Consider the following 23,994-nt stretch of genomic DNA (forward strand, 5'->3'; position numbering starts at 1 on the left):
TCTGTCATATATATAATAAATTAATAATAATAATAATAATAAAATATCCTCCCCTCACCGCAGCACCTAAATTTTTGAGATATGCCGCTCCGGCACCCACACCCCGCACTCTGGTGACATAGATTACAAAACATATCTAGCCAAAAAAATTCAGAATGATGAAAAGCAGAAAGTTCACAAGGTCCCGGGTTTAAAGTTTTATACGACTTGTAAAACATTATAATGCTTTCCTTTGTCTTTCTTATGTATTTTCAATTAGGAAGAAACAAAAACACCGGTTGATATTTGTCTCTAATTAATAGTTAAGTCCTTGCTAATTAGTGCTATCAGTTTATGGGCCAAAACTGATTGAAGTTGTTGATGGAGGCTGGCTGCATGCTTCTCATCTAATAAAATGACATGATCAACAGCCTTTCGGAAATCAAGCAATTAAAAAAATGAATTCAATAGAACGACATCCGAGTACTTCTAGTCGACGTAAAGCCATATTAATTTTATACATGAAGTGCGGAGGCATACCCTCCGGCAAGTTGTTGTCGGCATCTTAACTCTATATAACTCCATGTATAACTATGCAAGCTTTCGTTTTCCAAAGCAGCTGCCGGGAGCATGCCCTCCTCCCCAAGTGGGCCTGCACATTGTAGACCGGTCTAACATGAAATTTTCTGCCATTTTCACCATCACCCCATATAAAGTTATTGCACTCACCAGTAACTTTCTTTAGAAGAGGGTTGGTCAACCTGAAGGCCATCCACCATAAGATACAAGTTGTTTCCGAGGGGGTTGAGATAACGATTGGAACTGAGTTTGGTAGGTGGCTACTTCTTATTTCAAATTTCTGAGACATCAACTCTCTGTGCTACAAAAAAGGAGGAGAGGGAAGAGGGTCATTGACATACAAGTTGAAGCACGGTGAGAGCAGTAGCCTTAAGCATCAAAAGCAAACCATACACCCTATGGGGACGAGGGGTCGAATGAGAATGTCGCCTCTTTTCTGGGCAATGGAATGAAATACTCCTCCTGCTTTCCAGAACAATAGGCTAGACTCTGAAATACAACATTTCTCACTAGGAAAATTTTGTCTATCACATTAAGTAGCCCATTTTTCCAATTTGCCAACATTGTATCCAGATTTCTAAGAAGTTGTTCACAATAATTCACCTTTAAGTTTCCCCACAAACAATGGGAGACTTAGATAGATTAGTGGAAGTGTAGTCATAGTGCACTCCATATCTCATCGATCTCTAACATTCTGCAATCATCCACATGGAATAGAATGATGTAACAAATCTCTTAGAATTGATCAAGCGACCTGTTTTGTCACCAAAGTCATGTAGAAGTTCTTTGACCCTTGAAACCAACTCCAATTCAGCCTTGCAAGTGAGAATTATGTCGTCGACATAGAAGAATCCATGATTTATCAGATTGGCACCATTAAACCTTGGTATTTTCAGTTTATTGCAGTCCCTCTCCCATGTGAGTCTTCTTGACAAAGTTCCCACAACCGAGATAAAACAACAAGGGCGACATTGAGTCCCCCTGCCCGCAGCTCCCTTTGAGGGCAAAATGTTCTCGTTGATTACAATAGCTGGGGAGGCAGAGCAAACACGACCTATAATCTTCCCCGTCCGACCTTCACCAAACCCTAAATATCTCAAGATTAGCTCTAAATAAGCCCATATGGCCTCATCATTCGCGTTGCTCACATCTTGAGAATCACCGATTGATCTCCACCCTATTTTAGGCTGTTTGCAAGTTCATAGGCTGCTAGAATTTAGTCCTGTATTTGTCTGCCAGCTACAAATTCTAGGATGTCCTGTGGACTGTTAACTCTAACTCGGGCTGGCCATCGGGCTTGGCACAGCCTGATAAGAAGTCTGTTTTAGGGTTAGCCCAATTAAAATGAAAATTATATTGTTAATATAATTTAAAATGTAAATATTATTAATTATACAAAATATATAATTATATATACTTAAATAAAACAATATTAAAAAATAAGTTATGTGGCTGCTGACAACTTACCGAACAGCCGGATACACAATTTTAGGGCCCAAATCAGTAGGGCTGTTCAGCGACTTGAGCTAACTCGAGCTTGACTTGAGCTCTCTCAATAAACTCGACTCATTTGTTAAACGAGTCGAGCTCGAGTTAAGTGGGCTCGGCTCAGTTAAACCTCGGCTCAGTTAAACATGGTTAAGCTAAAAAAAAAAATATAAATCTCATAAAGATATTAGAAAAAAAAAGTAGATTGTTCAAATTGGTATGCATGAGACGGGTATATGAGAGGTTCCAGGTTCAAATCTATATAATGCCTTTTTCTTTAAAAAAATAAAATTATTAATGAAATGTTGGTCTGGGCTCGAGCCAATCTTTGACTCGAGCTTAATGGAACATAAGTAAACAAGATTAATCATTCACTACCTGTAGATTGCAATTACTTGGGAATTTTTTTAAAATCAGACGAAGAAGCTTCACTTGGGCGCCTGCCGGTTTTGTCAAACGAGCCGAGCATGTGATTGAAGTTGTCTAAACATGGCTATCTGACTTGTGGACAGGCCACCGTCAAGATCAAGTTCCACCACTGGCTTCCCTTGGCCGGCGATTAGCACTCTCTCTCCGATCCTCCATCCTCCTCCATTCTTAAGGATCATCTGTAGCTTATCAACAGGGACTAGAAATACGCGCCATCCACCGAAACAGCTCCTTCATCACTTCCCGTTCCTCTCTTTTCACTACAGCTTATGATCGATCACCCATGATGCTGATCTCTAGCATCTCATCGTCTTCCTTTACATGCATGATCGCTCTCTGGTCTCGGATGAACTCGGTAATGACCTGGCCCACTCCCACATCCAGGGTTGGAGGGAGGGCGGCCGCCTTGGCCATGACCCCACCCCAATTAACTGGGAAAAAAAAACATTACAAAAACTGAAAATTTTTAGTTGGGTAATGCATTTTTTAGATTCGGGTTTAGTTTGACCCTATCCTCATAAGTTCTTTGGACCGTTTGGCCCGCCCTGAAAAAAATGCATCGCTTTGCCCCTGCCCACATCAAGTTTGGATTCCAATCCATCCTCTAACACTATTTTTGGTCTTAGTTTTTAAAAAGCTAAAAGTAGGACAACCAAATAACAATCTCTTTTATAAATTCCTCTAATTTCCACACAATCTTAGATGCGAAACCAAACTTTTGGGTTGTCACAATTCACCTCCTTAACACGTGTCTGTGAGGCCTCAAATTTGACTGTTGAACTAGATCTGGTACACAGAGCACACAGATGGTTAGGTCTAAAAACTAAGACAATCAACCATTTAACAATCCCTTTTATAAGTCTCTAGAGTTTCTTGTAATCTTAAATACAAGAATAAACTTTGAGAATGTTACAAAGGGAAATATCCATCAGCGGTTTTGCCAGCTAAAGACAACGTTCTCCATTACCATCAAGGGCGGAGGGAGGGGAGGCCCACCTAGGCCATGGCCCCATCCTGGCTAATGAAAAAAAAAAAATATTAAAAAAAATATAATTTTTTAATTGCACCATGTATTTTTTAAATTTGAATTCAATTTGACCCTATCCAGATCCAGAAGTTAGACTGTCGGCCCACCCTTGAAGAAAATCTTGGCTCCGCCCCTAATTACCATCATTAGGGTTGAAGAACTCTTGGAAAGCCGTCTCTATCTCTCTCTCTCATATTCCCCCTATCAAGAGCCCATTCCCTATTTATGATTTTTTTTTTTGTTTAAGATGGACATAGTTTTGTTTATGCTTCTTCTATGTGGACTTTAATAGAATTAAGCCCAACATAATTACAAAAGATGTGGAGCAAGCAGAAAAGGGAACAATAACAAGTACCGGATAGAAAAGCTAAAGGCAATTTTGTAACATCTTTTGGGTTTCTTTTATTTTTAGAAGTTTGGAAACTCGTTGAGTTCAATCGTTGTTCGGGCAAAGCCTCCTTGGTTTGGTCGCAGCGTACTGTGCACTCCAGAATATGAATCTTTTTAAATTGCTCAATTAACTATGTTTCTAGTAACTTAGTTGGAATAATCTAGAAGGGCGTTGCCACCTTAACTTGTCTTGGAATCTCTTATACAAAGAGTGCTAACCACGGCTGGTAGGTGATTTCGGTTATTATGTTAAGGGACTTGAGATGGCAACCAAACATAATGTTGGATGGTGATTAGTTTGGATTGTTAATTACAACAAGGTCCCTCTTTTTAGAACCTAGTTATATGTGTGCATGAATTTTATTTTTGGTTAATGACTAAAATACCTTTAATTTACATTGAAAAAAAACTTTTTGTAAAGGCAAAAATGAAAATGAAAAAAAGTAAAAAAGATTATAGAAGACTTTTTTTAACAAAATACCAAAATGTCCTTCCCTCCTTTACCAAGTAACGCACACAACTTTCTCTCCCTCCCTCTCTCCCCCTTGCAAATTAACTATTCCTTCTCTTCACGGTCTTTGGGCATCTCTTCGTCGTTGTTATGTGGTTTCTTTTGTTGTCTCTTTGTTTTCTTCGTGACTACTTGTCACTCAATTTTTGTTAATGAATTCTCATTTTGTCCGCTCTCTCCTCCTCTTTGTTTGTGGCAGTCATGTGCGTGGGTGATATGGTAATTTACATGATATTTGTTTCCACAAAATTGTTATAAAAATTTAGCACGCAAATGTGGACCAAATCAAGTGTTTTGAAATTAGGGTTTTAAGTTGGAAAGGTCATGAGTTCAATACAAAAAGACACAACTTTTAATAAAGCTTTGGATGTTGTTGGGATTTACAACTTAAAGTTGGCACTTGTTGATGAATCAATTCTGTGAAAGGTCGTCTTAGGGGCCTGAATTTTCGCATTAATTTGACTGATCAACGGTAGGGAGAGAGAGAGAGAGAGAGAGGGGGGGAAATGGGGTTTAGGATGAAGGGATGAAGGGAAATGGGGTTTAGTAAATGGAACAGTTTGACGCCATGTTTGCGAAACCAAATGTGAGAGGTACTTGTTAGTAGGACTTGCGCCCAAGAGAGAGAAAGGATGAGAGAGAAACTTTAATGACGTGGGTATAGAAGAAATTTGGTGGGTGTGGTTTGATATTGTTAAGGCTCCTTTCACCTCTCTGTGTAGCATTGATAGATTTAAAGAAACCCCAGAAAAGGCTTGAATTTAAAATACATCCTCTACGTGCTCGGGTTGAAATTTCTATAACTGCTTTGATTATTTGGTAGGGGACTGTGACTGTGACGATTATGATGGCTCTTGCAGCGCCCTCTTCATTCTGACTGCTTGAGTTTTTCAAGCCCACGCACCAACCGGGGCATTAGTTATGATAAAGGTTAATATTCATGACATCAGTAGTTACTGTAACATGCTCGAAGGGATCTGTTTAGTAAAAGGTGGTTGTGATGAGTTCTAAGATGAAAAGATCATAGACAAAAACTGGTGTGACCCGGACGGTGGCATTCAAGGCAGATCTAGGCATGTTTTTTTTACTTAATCTAACCTTGTATAGAAGATCTTATAATCCGATTTAGTAGAGAGAAGATGTTAAAACTGACAATTTCGTATTGTATATACGTGTATTTTATACAAGATGAACAACTCATGTGATGCTCAAAATTTAATTGTTGAAAGTTAGTTTTTTATTATAGGCTGACAACTATAAATATGTTGCTGCTTCAAGCTTTTTATAAATTTCATTACATAAAGTAGATGCACGAAGAAAAATCTGACATCAAAAATTAAATTTCATGAGTCAAGATAACTATGGCCATTGATCTACACGTCCGATATTGATCTTATAGATTTGCCCATTCCAATATCCATCTATATGTTCATACTTTTTGACAGACAACAAAAAAGAGAAAAGATAAAAATGGACATAATTGATTGTGCTAATTCTATCCTGACAACTTCTGTTTTTCAAGTTAGTTAAATGAACCACATCAATAAGCACATCTCTCTACCCGTCGACTGTTTCACTCTTATGATTTTGGATTGAATGTTTACTTTTCAAAAACTATGACCATTCATTACGAACAAAAAAAAACCAGTTTCTTGAGCTGCCGTCAAGATTAGGTTGTGTGTGCATATATATAAAAGAGAAAGGGGGAAAGGCTACAGTTTAAAAGAACGTAAAAAGGGAACTGATAGCAGACCTGCCCAAGAAGAAAAGGATGGTTTTTCCCTGCAAATCAAACCAAAACTACAGCAGAAGAAGAAAAAAGGATAGCTTTGGTTTGAATTTCGAAGTCACCTTTCAACCTTTTTCACATGGAAATCTGCAGGGATCTCTCTCTCTCTCTCTCTCTCTTTCTCTCTCGATAACGTGACGACCACCCAACGCCCTGTGCCCATGGCGACAAGGGTCCGAACCCCGAACCTTCTCTCTCTCCTCTAACCACCCACATGACCTTTTTTCGGTGCCCACTTCACCAGAGATCTCTCCACCTCTCTCTCCCCGCTCAAATTGACCTCTTCCTCGTTGCCCCACTCAATCAGAAGCCAGAGATCCACACTCACACTCCCTCTCCCTGTAACCACACCATCGCCCAATGACCTCCATTAATGGCTTCCATCAGAGCTTCCGGAGGAACCCCGCGTACCACCAACTGGACCACCCCCAAAAATGAATCACTTGCCCCCACCCCCTCCGTCCACCAAAACCCACCGCCACCGGCTCCCAGGGTCTCCCCAGCTGCCCTCCCCATCATCGCCGTCCTCGCCGTCCTCCTCCTCCTCTCCGGCCTCCTCCACCTCCTCTTCCGCTGCCTCCTTCCCCGCCCCTCCTCCTCCTCCTCCCAACCCTCCGACCCACGGATCCCCGCCGTCGATTCCCGGCAGCTGCGCCAGCTCTTCCGCCTCCATGACTCCGGCGTCGACCAATCCCTCATCGACTCCCTCCCCGTCTTCTCCTTCCGCTCCGTCCTCCGCCCGAGACTCGGCGAGGCCTTCGACTGCGCCGTCTGTCTCTCCGAGTTCGCCGAACACGACCGGCTCCGGCTCCTCCCCAACTGCGCCCACGCCTTCCATCTGTCCTGCATCGATACGTGGCTCATGGCTAACTCGACGTGCCCTCTCTGCAGGGGGAGCATCGTCGACATGCAAGGCCTGATGGCCATCATCTATGATGACGACGACGATGCCAATCCCGATAGCTGCAATGCTCTTGGTGGTGATGGTCATGGTGATGGCGATTTGGTCGATGGGTACCGCAAGTCGAGCGGTGCCGATGGCGTTGGTCATCATCATCATGACAATGCCGGCCGCCATGGCGATGGCAAGGTGTTGAGCGTTAAGCTGGGCAAGTTCAAACACCTGGATGATCATCAGCATCATCATAATCATGATGGTGATGATGGTAAGATCGGTGAGAGCAGCGGTGGTGGCAGCGCTGGCGTCGATGGGCGGAGATGCTTCTCCATGGGCTCGTTTCAGTATGTGATGAGCGAGCCCGGTTTGAGCGTGAGGTTGGCGCCGGTCGGGTCGGCTCGGACCCAGGGTTCGCGGGTGAGCGAGGTGGATGAAATTGGTGGGCTCGGTTTGGATTTGGAAAGCAGGCAATTGAGCAAGCGGAGCAGAGGAGACAGCTTCTCCGTCTCAAAGATTTGGCTTTGGCCGAGGAAAGACCCTCTCAAAGGCTGACATCTATCTTTTCTCCGGCCGCCGGCGGCGGCAGCATTCGGCTTAGCGGCCTGAAGCTGACAATACAATCAGTGTGAGCTCCAGTTTATATGTTGACGCGTGTGATTGATGTTTACACCACCCATCAAGTCACCCGGTGGGGGTCACACTGGTAAGGTAAAAGTAAAACTCCTCCCTATATCGAGCGTTGCCCGCTGGGTAACTTTATCCTCTTTGTCTAGTGTGGCGCGGGTGGCTTTGAGGTCTGTTGGTGTACCATGAAGATGGCAATAATCTTATTTCCCCTTCATTCTTCGATTGTTAACTGCATATCTTATTGTTTTCTTGTTGTCAATGATCTCACGTCTGTTCATCTCTGCAACTGGTCTTGACAAAAACTGTTTGGTTCATTCTTTAGTTTTGAGCAGATGCGTAGTTAGATGCCACTTTAAATGTTGGCTACTCAACATAATTCTCAGAATTTCAAGAGGTTAGTTCTTATTTGATTCTATAAGCCATTGGTAGAAGGTCAGTTCTTGGTTCAATTCTACAGGCATCAACTTTTTATTTAAGGTGGACACATCCTTAGACCTTGAAGGTTAGGAGAAAATGAAGGAGTCTCGGCTTCTCATTCTATACCAGAACAGTATTCCTCACCTGAGGCCTTTAATTCGCCACTGCTCGTTTTCGGTAAGCCGAACACGAATCCTAAGTTCAGGCTTTAACAGTTGATCTGCTTCACATTGGGAGGAGCTTGAACAAATAGGCTCTGCTGGGACTGGACTTTTGAGACAGCCATCTACTCCGAGACCAGAGTGAGCACCACAGAAGGACCATGTGGGGAAGCATCTGTTTGCCATCTCTACCAGCTACGTATCGGCTCATATGGCTCTATATTTTGAATTTCGAAAGGCAATTGAAGTATTTTAGATTGATCAAAAATAAAAAAAGTATATATATTTAAACCAGTATAGGCAGCTAGTACTCTCTCACACAGAGCTATGTTTAAAAGTTAGAACACTGGATTGAACTGAAAGGGATAAGAGAGAGAGAGAGAGAATAATTAACCAAAGCAGGAAGACAACAAAAAGGTACCAAAAGGTTAAGAATTTTCACGTTATGTGGACGTCTCCCTTGGCCCCTTCTCGTAACAAAGACAAAAACAGCAATTAATGAAAAGGGGCAGCCACATGATGAGCAGAAAGAGCTCTTTCATGGCTGGATTCTTTACATTTGTTATTCCAACTTTGTTACTGATTATGACGATCACCCTTCTTTCTTTTCACCTCTTCTTTTCCTCCCTTTTGTTTTGTTTGCTTGTTTGAGGACAAAGCCTGGAGGGTCTTGCTCGAGGAAAAGTATTGACTATGACCGGGCTTTCGTTGCGAGTGGATTATATAATCTGCCAATCTACCTTTCAAATCAGCAATCTGTGGTCTCAATTTTATATGTTGAATGGTTACCATTCATTAATCGTCTACTTGCATGGGAGTTGGCTGCTAAGGACTCTTTTTTCTCTCTCTCTCTCTCTCTCTCCCTTTTGCCGCTTTTCGTTATTTTGAATCCCTAACATTTCAAACAGGTACACGTCTACATGGTCATATTCCAGACGGATACTCACTAAAACTGTACCAATAGCTTCACTTTTTGCAAAGTTTTCAACTGCTAATAGTTATTTCCTTGCAAAATTTCACAAGCTTAACGTTAGGAGCGGAGCTAGGGTAATGCGGGCAAGGGCCTGACTTTAAAAAAAAAAAATATATGTAAATTTTAAAAAATTTTGTTTGTCCTATATAAAAAATTTGAAAAATAATATTTCGGCCCATCTCAAAATTTAGAAACTTTTATTCGGCCCTTTCATAAAAAATTTTAACTCCATCCCTGTCTTGCATGTTCGGCTGTTTAGGGAAACGGGTATTTTTGTTTTTTAAAAAAAAACAATTTTTGCAGTTGCTGTTTTTGTCGTTGTAGGCCTATCTTTTAAATATCAAAGGCATTTCAGTCATTTTGGAACCCAAACATGCACCCCATGTTAGGGGCTGAACCTGAATATATAAGCTCGTGCACTTAAAAAAAAAAAACTCTGGTGGTGTAGTGTTCATAGACAAGTAAATAACACATTTTTTTATCTAAAGCCTCAAAATTGATTCTACTCTTCGAGTGAAGAGGAGGGAGTGAGCGACCGAAGTCCTCTCTCTTTCCTTTTGTCCCTGCTTAGGGACGTAGGTGGTCTAATGTATATCCGTCAACTCAAGTGTTATTGATAACAAATCTAAAATAATAACACGCATAAGATTCAAATTAAGGATACATGCAAGACTATCTTATGCTGCCCCTAGCAATTGAACATTCATGGACGACCATATATTTAGTGTTCTCAACCTCAGGATTCGGCCTGTTTGAGCATCATATAAGCTTGTGTAAGAGTATCCATCAAGTGTGCTGATTGTGTCGAAGGATTTGATACGCAAAATGCCAGAAAGCCTCCTGTCTTCCATATTAAAACAAGAGATGGAGTTCCGGTCTCTCCAGATACATTAATATACTTTTATTGATGGCAAAAGTAACACTGTCGGTAAAAGAGTAGTTTGTTTTTGATACTCGTAAAAATTACTGACAGATTTTGTCTTAACCGTCAAAAAGTTGAGCTTCGACACAAAACAGATGCAATGACTGACCGTCGGTAAATATGAGGTCTTTACTGACTGACATTTTTTGGGAAATCAATAAATATAAAAGATTTATGACGGCCTGCCAGCACTCTTGCTAAAAATGTTATTTACTGATGGATTGTTCCAACCGTCCGTAAAAGTTGAGTGCCGACACAAAGAACTAACGCGACAATTGGCCGTCAGTAAATATGAGGTCATCACTGACGAACATTTTCTGAGAAGTCTATAAGTATAAAAAAAGCTTTCAGATGACCTGCCGACACTGTCTCTAAAGATGTTATTTTCTGACAACCTGACGACATGCTAACAATTTTTTGTTAACAAAGTTTGGGAGTCTATCCCTCAACAAGCAACTTACCAGAAAAAATAAGAAAAGATCTACAAGTGGATCCGAACAAAAGACTATCAATAATTTGTATGTATTTAAATTTCGGCAAGTGTGGAGGAGACATGTGCTTAGGGGTGAACACTAATCGAATCGAGCCAGAGTTCAGTCATCTCGAGCTCGACCTGGCTCGAGTTCTAGAATAGCTCGAAGGAAGTAGCTAGAGCTCGACTCAACGATTACATGTTAAGCTCGAGCTTGACCCGATTAAGGCTCGACAAACTCGTTTGCATAGAATTGATATTCATTGTTACATGTTGAGCTTGAGTTCGACCCGATTAAGACTCGACAAACTCGTTTGCATAGAATTGATATTCATCGTTACATGTTGAGCTTGAGTTTGACTCGATTAAAGCTCGACAAACTCGTTTGAATGGAACTGAGATTCATCGTTATGTGTTGAGCTCAAACTCGACTCGGTTAAAGCTCGTCAAACTCGTAAACTCGTTTGAATATATCAACTTGTTTAAGGTTTGACAAACTCGATTAAAGCTCGAGCTCGACTTGGCAGTTACGTGTTGAGCTTGAACTCAACTTCATTATTTGAACGAGTCGACTCATGAACTTGAGCTCGGCTCATTAATCGTCTCGAACTCATTCACAAGCTGAGCTTTAAGGAGTCGAGCTCAAGTAGCTGGGCTCATTGTTCACCCTTACATGTGCTCCTCACTAGCCCTTATATAGCACAGCAATTGATCCAATTTCTCGTGGATGCGACTGATTTTCTTCTGATTTGAAGCCACTCATTTCTATTTAAAACCTACGAATAGCATTCCTTAGCCGAAAACATGTATAAGATACCTTATAAACTTCCAACGAATGTAACATTAGTTCTCCATGTTGATGTTTATTAAATGGGTTGTTTGGCTAATATAACGGAAAACAAAAACCATTGTTTTATGAATCTGCTTTAATTTTTAATTTTTAAGACACTTTTAAGCAAAATGTAATTGTTTCATTAACCAAATGACTCCAAAGAGTTCTTTGGTAACAAAGATACTTTAGGAGCTATATGGGTCTGGCTCAAAGATTATAACAGACGCATAAAATACTAAACTAATATTTCATAAAACTGGTTTAATTTTTAGAGAAAATTAACGAGATATCCACACCACATGGGAGCAAACGACGTCAAAAAGATGGATACTTGAAATATATTACAGACATCAAAAAGTTAAATGACTTGACTAATAAATCATGGAGCTGTCAGAAAAGAAGTAGCTCTTTGATTGACAAAGAGGTTTACGCTTTACATGTAATCAAAGGCGTAGTCTTGTGCTTTACTGGCAGCAAAAAGCTGCCTGCCTCGTAATCGTACTCTACTTTGATCGGCATCTTTAATTATTTGGTTAATTGGAGAATAACTCTGTCCCCTATGGAGACTTCAATTATTATACATATCTGTGTAACCAGGAATCAAGATGAAACATAAAAATATTAGGAAGCGCTATTGGATCAAGATGATTCTAAATATTATTTCAGCCGAAGGCCTTCTTCATAAAAACTGTTAACCAAAGCGACGATTACTAACTTTTCTGGAAGCCGATCAGCTTACGTTCATAGTTGGATTCTACCAAGGGAGGATATATATATATAAGTGTTACGCAATAGTTAAGCATCAAAAACATGCCACTGGAGGATTGTTTGTGACAGCTTTTGATGGAAAGGGTTTATGGTTTTTTTTAAGAGCATTAAGTACTACATTTTTATTTTTTAGCCATTCATTCTCCAGAATTATGTATATATATATATATATATATATATATACAAACAATCAACTCACTATGTCGTCCCTGCACGTTTCCTACAGGCCGTTCGATTGAAGAAAATTGGATGGTTTGGTTTAAAAGAAAAAGTGTAGTCATTAGGAAAGTTTACATGCACCCTACAAGTCGACTCAGTCAAGTTTTAAAATAACTTGAATCGGGCAAGTGAACTCACGGCAGAGTCGGGCTGAGTTAGGGGTGAATCTGGTCAAGTTAGGGGTGAACAAGCCAACCTACGGTGTGTTTGGTCGCGGAACACACCTAAGGGTGGGCGTCGGACCGAGTCGGCAGGCCCGGCCCGATATCCCAGGTCTTAGCCTGAGACCGACCCGACCCATTTGACAATAAAAAAATAATTTTTAAATTATAAAATAAATTATTAATAATATAAAAATATTTTCAATAATAAAATATATATTATTAAATTAAAAATAAATAAAAATTATTTTTTAAATTGTTAACAGGCCGAGACGAGAAACAGGTTTTCCCGAACGGGGCCCGAGTCAACTTTCTGACTTAGGCATAGGCCACGGGCCATATTATGGACAGTCTAGTTACAACACGTCTGAATAGATTACCCATTAAAATTAATTTAATAAGGTAGATTTTGGATGATATCCTCAAAAAATATCAAATTATAAAAATTAGGTTATGTTAAAATAGGTTCTTAATTTCTTTTTGAATCCTAATTTTTGTGTTTGGGCGACACACAGCAAATGAGGTTTTGGGGAGGGAGGAAGAGAATTAGGTTGGAGATATTTTAAAGAGACGGAAACTCTTTCCCCCTTCCCTTTTACTCGAGTCTAGTGGTACTTGGAACTTACCCCAAAATTAGAGCTGCTTGAAACCTTAGCAAAAAATGGAACACCAATTAAATAAAGTGTAACACATCTATCATAGGAATGAAAATGACAACCACATTGTCACTAGCCTGCCAATTCCACCAACTATACTATATTCCATCGAGCTCACACGAGAAAGTTCACTTCCTTTTAAAACCACCTTATTTTCAAAACTGAGTTTTTTTGTAAATCTTTTTTTTTGTCAAAACTGAGTTTTTTTTTTTTTGTAAACCCAATCTTTTTTGTGAAAACTGAGTTTTTTGTAAATCCAGTTTTGCCTCTCAAATAAACATGCCTTAAAACACATTTTGGATTTCCAAACACACTCATCAGTATTATGGCACAGTCTGCGGTACCAATCCATTCTTTTTTACTTACTATCTGTCCCATCTACTATAATAAAGAGTAGGAGCTTTGAAAGAGAGGGTCAAAAATCACAATAACAGTTCTACTGTCTGCTTAACGAATTTGTTTATCACCAGCATAACATGAGGATGCATCTTCGAAGTGTTGGAAAATATTTTAGCAATCCTTGAGTGATTATATTTCCACATCTTCAAATAGATTGTCACAATTTAAAGGTTCATTCTTCTTGGTCCCAAGGCCAAAAAAAGGTTCTTGAGTAACTTTACTTGAGTGTTGTAAGCAAGATTTAGAGAACATCCACAACAAATCAACAACGTGAAGATTCTGAAGCCCACGTGTGCCTCCAACACTGATAACTACAGCAAGATTTGAAGCTTGATGGATTATAACCCCAAATTGACAAGGTATTCGGCTGATCTAAAAGCACATTTGCAGGTTCTTTAAAGACAAAAGTGGAGCATAGTTAACTGGTCTGATTGGTGAACCGGTGAAAGTCTTGTCATCAGTACATCTCGTGGTCGCGAACAGTGAATGCACTGTATTCTAGTTTAGAGGAGTAATGTTTCCCACCCAGGTCCCAAAGCAGTTCTAGAGTGGGGAGGCGCTTTGGCGGACCTTTAGTCCTTTCAAACTAGCTAGTAGGGCATCTTTACATCATTAGGATAGCTATATCCATACCTTCACTGAAGAAGACCAAGAGTTCGATACCCAATGCGCGCCGGTGTGTCCTCCTAGCACTCACAAGAAAAAGAGAAGAGGCAGCAAAAACAAACTTGAGAAGAGATCACCTGTACTCCCGGATGTGAAAAACAGACACACTAGCAGAAAGAATGTTCATAAAACAAGGTCACCAGACTTCAATTTGGGGTTTTCCGATGAAGTCGACTGCATCGCTAATCAGCATAATCAATCTCAGATACAGGGAGATTAACATTTTCATTTTATGCTGCAAGAGATCTGGAAATTAATCTGTTATGACTAACATAGATGCATCAGTTCAATGGTGGAATGGGTTCTAGGTTCTGGCTAAATGATTGAAGCATTGCTGGATATACGTGAGGAATAAACCACTAGTCTCTTGTCTTCTAATCAAGTCTCAGAGGTTACTGTTTCATGAAGTTAGGCACATTGAGTTTAAATGCTCTAATAACGTACTTAGAAAATCGATGTGCCTGGTCTTATGAACAAGTTCAGCTTCCAAGTACAGAGACATTGAAATTATGTTTTTTGATAGCAGAGAAACCACTCTTTAAACAACAAGAAAATTCAGGTCAGTGATGATACTCACCTCTTCATTTCCAGCTGGAAGAAGACGTTATCACAAGAAACAGATTCAACATGTTGGGATAACAATATTCCAATTTGTAATTTGGCCAGTTTGGCAGTTCAGGAATAGATTGGTATTTGATTCAAGTCCTCCATCAGTTAAAGTCTCTTGAGAGACAAGGTACGTTAAAGATAAGAGCAGATATGACCAGAATTAAGGACCCGTTTTGATTTGAAGATTTCTGAATAGCGGATAACACAGTTGAGACTTGAGATTGCTTTGTACAATTTTGAATAAAGGTGAGACTGGGGATCTGTATTTCCAAGTTCACTCAAACCATGCAGCAGATTTGCATATGACCGATGTTGAATATCGGTCTTTCCTTGATAATACACATGCAGGATGCTCGTATACATGTTGCACCATTCATTCCTTAGTTATTAACAAGTGAAAAATGAAAGGGACTCAGAATGACAGAACGTATAGGTTAGGCCTGCAAATATCATTTTACATGCTGAAATGGTTGGCAATATTAGAAACTAATTATGGCCAAATCCAGGAAGGATCTTATCAGATACTCCAGCTTTACATGACAATTGAAGACAGTTTGGCCAATCTGCTAAACCACATCACATGATAACGATAAACAATAGCCAGATGTATCACTCATGTTCTTTAACAATCTGCCACATATACTGTTGATTGAGAATCACACTTTTTGACCTTAGGAACCTACAGCGTTAAATTTAAACAGAACACGAGAAAATAAACTTAGTAAACTACCACATTAAAATAACTAAAAAACGAACGAATAAAATGTGTTCCTTTTCCATGTGATGAGAAATACGGATATGAGTTTCAGGATTCAGAGACAGTTTTCCCCACTAAATAGTATTCTGTTTAGCTGAAACTAATATTATAATATGTCACTATGATCAGATAAAAGTAACAGTTTAACAGCATTCATCTAAGATCACATAGAAAGGCGTCAGAAGCCCCTAACAGAGAGACACAGGGAGATACACACCAGGCATTCATGCAACGACATCGAGAATGCTTTCAGAAGCTGAAGGTTGAGTAGGTACAAGGTGAGAGAGACTAGATGGCAGAGACAAAGCCACCATGGTTGTTCCAGAAGACCGAGACGGCCGAGTCGACGGTGCCCGAGTCGAGGGCGATGGCGCCGTAGAGTGCCCGGTAAGCACCGCAGACGGCGGAGGTGGCGTTGGTCTTGGGAGCAACTCGGACCACCTTCTCCAAACCCAAGGCGAGAGCATCCCTGGCGCAGGCGGAGCCGTCGGACATCTTCACGACCTTGGAGCTGAGGTCTGAGCCGCTGATCTCCGGGTCATTCGAGAGGTAGCGGACGGCGACAGCTGATTGGATGAGGTAGACACCGGCGACGCCGAGGGCCCTATGGTTCTCCTCGGAGAAGGAAGGATGGGTCATCGCCCGGCGAAGGATCCCCACGTCCTTGAACTCATATCTTCTCCCTCGCAATCAAATCATATATTCAATTTTTTAATCAACAAATACAGTCATCGAGGCATTCACAGTTGAGAAAAGCCTCTTACCCGATTTGCTTCTGAAGGTTCTCGAGAGCAATGGAGAAAGGAGATCGGGCAGTCGCCTTCTCCCCAGAGGACGTGGTATCGGCTTCAACCTGCATCTAACAAGAACAGAGACAGAGAGAGAGAGAGTTTTTCAGGGTCGGGTTTAGGGGTTTAGGTATTGGAGACAGCACAAGTAACAGAACAACCCCACCTTCCCTCTCCCCTCTTGGCTTAATGCGGAGTGAGAGGAAGGGCACGCAGAGGGACAGGGGCTTCTTACCAGTTGAAGAGGAGACAAAGGACGAGCAGAGGAGACGAGTATCGTGAGTAAGAAGAAGCGGCAGTGGAAAAGCAACGATCCTTGGCTACCACCCGCCATTTCTCTGTCTCTATGTGGGCTTCACTTTCTCACCGGAGAAATCTCTGGGCTCCTCTTTCTCACCGGAGAGAAATAACGACTTTCCACCTCCTCCTTCTGCTCCCCACTGCTTCATGCACCGATTTTTCTGCTGTTCTGATGTGTGAGAGAGACGGAGAGAGGGAATGTGGGGAGAGAATCTTTCGTACGATGAAAAAAAGTGTTTCGTTCCTTCGCTCGGAAGGAACTGCGGGGGCACTGTTTGATTCGGAAACAATTGGAAGAGAATTCGTGCGCGTCGCTTGGAACTTCGTACTCTCGTATGGGATTAGCATTATTTATTTCTCGAGAAAAAATTTCCTGATGTTATCCAAGGCCAATGTTTGTTGCAACAAAAATGAAAGAGATTGTTCTCTGCTTGTTCTTACTGTCAGGCCCTTCTTCATGTTTTTGGTCAGGAAAACATGAGTTTTACCTGGAGAGTTCTGTCTGGGATGCATTTTCTAGGTGGAACTTGTTCTCCTCGGTACAAGATGCGATCAATTAATTGAAACATTGTTTTCCCAGATATTTTATCCCCTTTTACAATGTAATATCTATGTTTTCTCACCCTTTTTTAGTTCCCCCGATTTGGTCCAATTACTTGTTTTAGAAAAAAGTCACCTTAAACCGGCGGACCAAAGGCTTTGATCTTGATAAATAAATTTTGAAGGACCTGAACTTACCATGTGTTTGTAGTACGGAACCATGTGTTTGAAGAACATTGTATCTTCGAAAACACCATGTTCTTGTTTCAGAACGCATGGGATGATTATAACTAAGAGTTTAATTGTCAAATCCTAAGGGCACCATTCATAATCTATAATTGTTTTATTTTTTTTCGACATATTTGTTTGTTCAATTGCTTTTGTCATATTTTACTTGCTTAGACCATATGGATCGATCAGGTAAAGGAAAAAAGAAGAGAGAAGGACCCTTGAGGGCAAGGGCCGCCGTGAAGCATACAGAAATGCGTTGGATGTGTTCCAACTTTAGATACCAGTCTGACGTGCTTCTTTGGATTTGTCCCACTGATGAAACAAAGGACCAAATGACAACCAGATTAGATTTATATTTGTTAAATCAAATCAGATTTCGAATTACTTATCTATTCTATATCAACCCAATGTTCGACACATATATTCTTGATCCAGGTTCATCTCGTTGAGGTTGGGTTTGATTACCACAGATTTCAGATCCATAGTGATATCACTGCAGATTTCGAATCTGCGGTTCTCAATCTGATTTTGAATCTATACTTTTTACATTAAGGCCCCGTTTAATGTCAAGGTGAAAATTGCAGTGTTTAAGAAAAAATCCATGGTAAAAAGTTGGACCATAGAAGGTCTGACTGTTTTTACAGGGTAAAATCATCTTGTTCCATCTAATAGTCCATGGTAATTCTTCTTGTGTTTGTGTTTGATTTGAAAACGAAAAAACATACAAAAATTTGCAGTTTTCTTCAATGCAAAGTGAAATTCTTGTGCATCAAACGGGGTCTAATGTGTGGGTTTGAAATTCACATTAGGGGTAAAAGCTGAAGTCTATAGTTGTATGAATCCATAGTTTGATACGACTACGGATTTCAATTATTCACAGATTTGAAATTCCCTCGGAACTGAGAACCGTGGGGATCAAACGCACTCTGAGTTCTTACTAGAACTCCACGTACCCCTACTCCCGTACACTTACCCATATGACTTAATATAGAGAGTGTTCTGGTACAAAAATGGGCCAAACCTTAGAAAAAAAAAGACCCAATTCTTATAGAGGTAAAAATGAAAAAAAAACATTTTAAAATTACTGAACTACCCATTTCTTTTGTGAAAATAATGATAATACCTCTCATAGGAAATGGACATTGGAATTCTGAGCATCATAGAATTTGGCTTTTCGTAAGAAGCATCTGGAATTTGAAAATTCCCAAGCAATGGAATGTGGTAGGCATTAAAGGGCGCACCTTTTCCATGACAAAAAAAGCTGAAGATCAGTTATTGTAGGAATTCAGATAGAAGTAAATGTGATAGTTACAATACCCTAATTTTTTTCTCCTTTTGCTTTTCATATGATCATCAATTCTCTTGTACAACTTGGGAAGTTCTTACTGGTGCAATTAAAAAGGGCATGATGGATTTTGGGACCCAGAATGCCTTTCCTAACAGAGGGCAGATGTGTGATGTTCAGACAGGAGGGCCTACTCCTCCTGCTTGGAACAATTACTCACAAATATATAAGAATGGAAGAAAAAGTAACATGAGGCCTTGTGGTTGTGATTAAACATCTAATCTGACGTTTTTGGTTTCTTTTTTGTTTTATTTACTATTATTATACTGTTAAATTATATACCTGATAGTTTTAGCTAGCCTTTTTAGTCGCCCTCTCGATGATTTGTGACTCTTATTGAAAAGATATATGTTTGTACAACTATAAATAAAATGCACTCCTAAAAAAATGAATTTCTTGAAGTATTATTATGATATAAGCTGGGGCAGTTCTGGTCCCACATTAAATAATATTGTGGGCACACACACTTATAGACACAAACAGAGACACTACTACACATATATATCAAATGTGTCTGTCCACACCTTTCATAAAAAGTTTGAGGAGCATACTGTAGTTGGTTAGGTCAGTAAAACTGTAAAAGTTCAATCAGCGCTACTCCTTAAACTACAAATGATAAATACACACACTCTATGTCTCAAACCAGTAAAATGAGTCTCCTCTTTCTTATATTATATGTATCATATAATGCAGATATTATCTTTGTATACTTTTGAAAACTAGTTTAAAATTATTTATAAATGATTTTTAACACTTCATAGAGATGAGGATTAAGGTGACAAGGAGCTGATAGGTAACCATAGTTATAGGCCGACACATAGCACCAGTGAACAAAGCAAAACAGCACCCACAAAATGATGCAATTTTGTGTCCCCATTAGAACATGTAAAGTTCAAAGCCAAATGCTAATGGCGGACATGACTCACTGATATTACTTTTGTACATAGAAAAGGTTAATGTCTTGAAAAGGAGATGGGGAATATGTGCTGCACATCTATAACGCGAACAATCGCCCTGATGCTGTTGACGGAAGTTTATAAAACAAAATCTCTTCCTCCCATCCCTTATATGTCCACTGCAACCGATGATAGGAAAGGAGCACACAATGGAAAAAGCAGAACCTCTTCCCATACGCCACAAAACAAACTAAAAGGAGAAAAAGAGATTTCACAATTCACAATGGGTCAAAAGGAGCAGACACGTATCTTGAGAAGTGTGAAACAGCAGGAAATTTCTTTTATTTTCTTTGATTTCTTTTCTGTCGATTGTCTCCTCGCTTACGTTAAAATACGTTTTACAACCCGAGAAACGAAGTTTGACAGAAATGGTGCATGTCTGCAAGCCCGCATTAGTAGCCACATTAATGAAGTTTCACCGTTAACCACAAAACCACAAGCTAGGATTCCTTCTTAAAGTACCCCAGCGCTTCTTCTGCGTTTTCTTTCACTTTTTTACTATAGTCCCCCACTGGCTGTGTCAGTGCCCATTTTGTCTCTTCCACTTTCACATCCCTCTTCAAGGAGAGAAGAAGAAGGACGCAGCAGGAGCAGCGGCAATAGCAGGATGTTTCCTGTTTTGGGGGTTTCAATATCGGGCTGCAAGTGCAAGATCTGCTAATGAATTGAAATACATTTCTCTGGTTGGGTTTTTTGGTCGAAGGAAGGTGAACCCATTTCACAAAAATGAGAAGAAAAGGAGACCCGCTTCTTATTTTCCTCATCGTCCTCTTCATAGGCACTGCCTCCACAGTTTCAGCTGCTCCTCCAGGTCCGAATAAGAGGCTTCCATCAATTTATTGTCTCTTTTTCTTCTTGTTCTTTCTGGCATTGTAAAGGTTCCATTTTTTTGTTGCAGGTTTTGTTGCTAGCTTCCTCTCCAATGCATTCTCTGCCCTGTTAAAGTATTCGAAATCATTATCTGCCACTACAAAGACTGGTAAGTGGGAAAAACTTTCGTTTTTTTGCTGCTAACAGGGCGCCACCGTCTGAAGTTTGCAATTTTCTTCTTCTTGTGCCTAAAGAATGGATTTTTCCTATACTTTGGCAGCTATTTCAGGAAGACCCATGATGCAATTTGAGAGTGGTTACACTGTTGAAACCGTCTTTGATGGGAGCAAGCTTGGAATTGAACCATACTCAGTTCAGCTCTCCCAGAATGGAGAGCTTCTGGTTCTGGACTCGCTTAACAGCAACCTGTACAAGATCTCCATGCCTTTGTCTAGATGTATGTTAGATTTCTACTTGTTCTTCCTCTTTATTCTAACTGAATCTGGGGTTTCATGGCCTCATTCGTCTGTTGTTCCTTCTGTGGGAGAAATGCAGATAGCAGGGCAAGGTTGGTGGCTGGTTCAACAGAAGGGTATTCTGGGCATGTGGATGGCAAGGCACGAGAAGCAAGAATGAACCATCCGAAGTCATTCACTGTGGATGATAAGGGAAATATTTATGTTGCTGACAGCATGAACATGGCCATAAGGAAGATCAGTGATTCGGGTAGGCTTCCGTGCTTTCTTTTATAAACCCTAGAACTTGAAATACAATGCTTTCAGAGTTCGGATGGATGTTGAAATGGGTGATCATTTCCTTTGTGTGTCATCTTTGAAAATTTCCGTCCGCGTCGCCATGATTCACCATCGTAGACCTTTCCACTTATTAGTGATCAATTATTTTAGTATTTAGTATGTAGAAGATGATTTTCTGGTTATTGTTCTTAATGCTACGTTTTTCTTTTTCTTTTCTTTTGTCTGTGTTTGATCTCGGTCTATTTTTCTGAAGATCCACTGGTACTAACCTTATAATGCATGGGAAAGGCGGTGATCTGAATTGATAGTTTTGCTCATAGCTTTCTATTAAACTTGGGTTGAAAGTGAAACAAGAAAATGGGTTAATATGATCTTGTAGTTCAAGGCATTTTGCTAAGAAAGATAAGAAAAAAACAAAACAGATGTTCTTGCTAAATTCTTTAGTTTTCTCTCATTCCCATTCTGTTAGGACTAGCTAAACTCCATATTTCTGTTGAATGATTGGGAGACATTACCAGAAAAAATACCATCTAGTTAGATGGTGATACTCTTGTTTGTATCCTTTTAAATGGTACGCAAGTTACAGTAGAGTCATTCTACTCTTAATTGCTGTAGGAGTTACAACCATAGCTGGTGGAAAATGGAGCAGAGGTGACATGTTGATGGCCCCAGCGAAGATGCGAAGTTCTCAAATGACTTTGAGGTGCTATATATTCCAAGTAGTTGCTCTCTACTTGTCATTGATCGTGGAAAACAAGCAATTAGAGAGATCCAGCTTCACGTCGATGACTGTGCGTATCAGTACGAAAATCAATTTTCATCAGGTAATTTGTCAATCTGCAAATCACTTTAGTTGCAGTAGTTCCTTGTTTTTTTTCTTGTCTTCATAGTTTGGATTCATTTACCATTGCTTGCCCTCAATGGAGCTTGAATATAATCGAAGTTGCGAATAGCGGGTGCAGGGATTGCTGTGCTTCTTGGAGCTGGATTTTTCGGCTATATGTTGGCTCTGCTACAAAGAAGAGTCGGAACGATAGTTTCACCACAGAAAGTGAGTGCCTGGTTTTGGATTTCCTATCTCCATTTTATCCTGCCATGCTGACACTAAGATATTATGGAGTGTCAATCTTAGGGTCATTCTTCCTTTTAATTCACTTCTAAAACCATGTTTAAGAAAATAGAACACATTGTTGATGCTCTTACAAAATCCATTACATTGATCCTTGGTGTCTAGGACAAGTTTGCCTTTGCTCTGTCCAGTGGGCGAAGACTTGTTTAGTCTCTTTATACAAATTGTCAGTTTGCTATCTGGCAATCATTGGTTATGTGTAACAACTACATTTGGGCAATGCAGGATTCTGATACTATGGGAAAGGTTACTTTCTCTTCTACATCTCCATTAAAGTCATCAATGAGGCCACCTTTGATCCCTGTAGATGTTGAACCAGAGAACCAGGATGCAGGGTGGGGCTCATTTTTTAAATTCTTTGTCGAAGTTTTTTCCTCCATAGCAGAGATCATTGGCGGATTCTTTTCAACATCTAGAAAGAAGCCCCAAAATGAACCAAACATCTACAGCTATCAGCAACAACAGCACCGAAGAGCTAGTGCTTGGCCTGCACAGGAGAGCTTTGTAATACCAGAGAGTGACGAGCCCCCTTCACTTGAAACACGAGCACCCACTCCAAAGAAGAGCTACCCTTTCATGTTCAAGGAAATTGAGAAGACTCATCATATTCGGAGCGGCCGTGAAAGGCCTTATTACAACAACTGGGAGCCCGAACAGCAACAGCAACAGCAACAGCAGCAGCAGCAGCAGCAGCAGCAGCAGCATTACCATCAGGAAAGAATTCATCCTTTACGCCATTACTCATCTGTGGCACAGACTTTCTACGAACCAAGCTGTGAGTCGAACAAGGAGATTGTGTTTGGAGCGGTGCAAGAAGAAGGTGGGAGACAACAAACTATGGAGATCAAGCCTGTGGATTATGGGGACCCTATGTATGATTATCACAACATAAGGTTCCGATCACATTACATGGCTTATAATCACGGTTTCTGAAAGCAGGACTGCAAAAATTCATAGTTGGTCCCTTGCTCTTCTCTATTGCTATCAAGTATTTTTCTTTGGCATGATAATAGGGAGATTTTGATGCAATGTATGTATGTTATGGTAGAATCTCAGCCTACTGCTCTGCCTTTTTGTCAGTAAGAAAGCATGGGGTTGTTGATGTGTATCCCTGAGAATCTTGAGTAGTGGCCTTATGTAAGTTTATACTCCTCTCAAGTGCAACTGCTCTCTCTCTCTCTCTGTGTACGTAGTTCTACTTCTACCCTTATACTCAGGTGTTGTCCATATCGGCTGTAACCATTCTTGCCTATACTGATCGTTCTTTAATATGGGTGCAAGATTGAAACTGATGTTCACAACATGGCAAAACTATTGGCAGCAAAGTTCTGGCGAGAAAAATTAAAGAACCAGAAACCAAAAGTTGGAAGAGAGGCAATAAGAACACTTGAGAAAACAAAAGCCACCATAT

General features: G+C 40.3%; 2 protein-coding genes and 1 pseudogene across 3 annotated transcripts; 2 read left to right on the forward strand and 1 right to left on the reverse strand.

The window, feature by feature from the left end:
* The first annotated feature begins 6,150 nt into the window (after positions 1–6,150).
* On the forward strand, positions 6,151–7,946 carry LOC116258517 (RING-H2 finger protein ATL46-like). Its single transcript, XM_031635691.2, has one exon. It carries the CDS (start codon positions 6,566–6,568, stop codon positions 7,640–7,642), a length of 1,077 nt encoding a protein of 358 aa, XP_031491551.1. The 5' UTR covers positions 6,151–6,565; the 3' UTR covers positions 7,643–7,946.
* Positions 7,947–15,813: 7,867 nt separating this feature from the next.
* On the reverse strand, positions 15,814–17,136 carry LOC116259009 (protein NUCLEAR FUSION DEFECTIVE 2). 2 transcript variants are annotated; one of them, XM_031636590.2, is made up of 3 exons: positions 16,753–17,136; positions 16,494–16,582; positions 15,814–16,405 (listed from the first exon to the last, which is right to left on the reverse strand). In XM_031636590.2, the coding sequence occupies exons 1-3, from the start codon at positions 16,849–16,851 to the stop codon at positions 16,018–16,020; spliced, it is 576 nt and encodes a 191-aa protein (XP_031492450.1). In that variant the 5' UTR covers positions 16,852–17,136; the 3' UTR covers positions 15,814–16,017. The 2 variants fall into 2 exon arrangements, with proteins under 2 accessions (XP_031492450.1, XP_031492449.1); XM_031636589.2 differs by having other exon boundaries at positions 16,494–16,588; positions 16,753–17,133.
* Positions 17,137–20,370: 3,234 nt separating this feature from the next.
* LOC116258376 (uncharacterized) lies at positions 20,371–23,735 on the forward strand (annotated as a pseudogene).
* Positions 23,736–23,994: the final 259 nt, after the last annotated feature.

The sequence above is a fragment of the Nymphaea colorata genome, chromosome 8 (genome assembly GCF_008831285.2).
Source record: "Nymphaea colorata isolate Beijing-Zhang1983 chromosome 8, ASM883128v2, whole genome shotgun sequence".
In the NCBI taxonomy this organism is placed as follows: Eukaryota; Viridiplantae; Streptophyta; class Magnoliopsida; order Nymphaeales; family Nymphaeaceae; genus Nymphaea; species Nymphaea colorata.

Excerpts from the sequence above, each read along its gene's own strand:
- LOC116259009 (XM_031636589.2), bottom strand. The coding sequence starts at position 16,851 with ATGGCGGGTGGTAGCCAAGGATCGTTGCTTTTCCACTGCCGCTTCTTC. Across the intron at positions 16,589-16,752 it reads CTTTGTCTCCTCTTCAACTG|ATGCAGGTTGAAGCCGATAC; the intron begins GTAAGAAGCCCC and ends TGTTCTTGTTAG. Across the intron at positions 16,406-16,493 it reads AACCTTCAGAAGCAAATCGG|ATATGAGTTCAAGGACGTGG; the intron begins GTAAGAGGCTTT and ends GCGAGGGAGAAG.
- LOC116258517 (XM_031635691.2), top strand. The coding sequence starts at position 6,566 with ATGGCTTCCATCAGAGCTTCCGGAGGAACCCCGCGTACCACCAACTGG.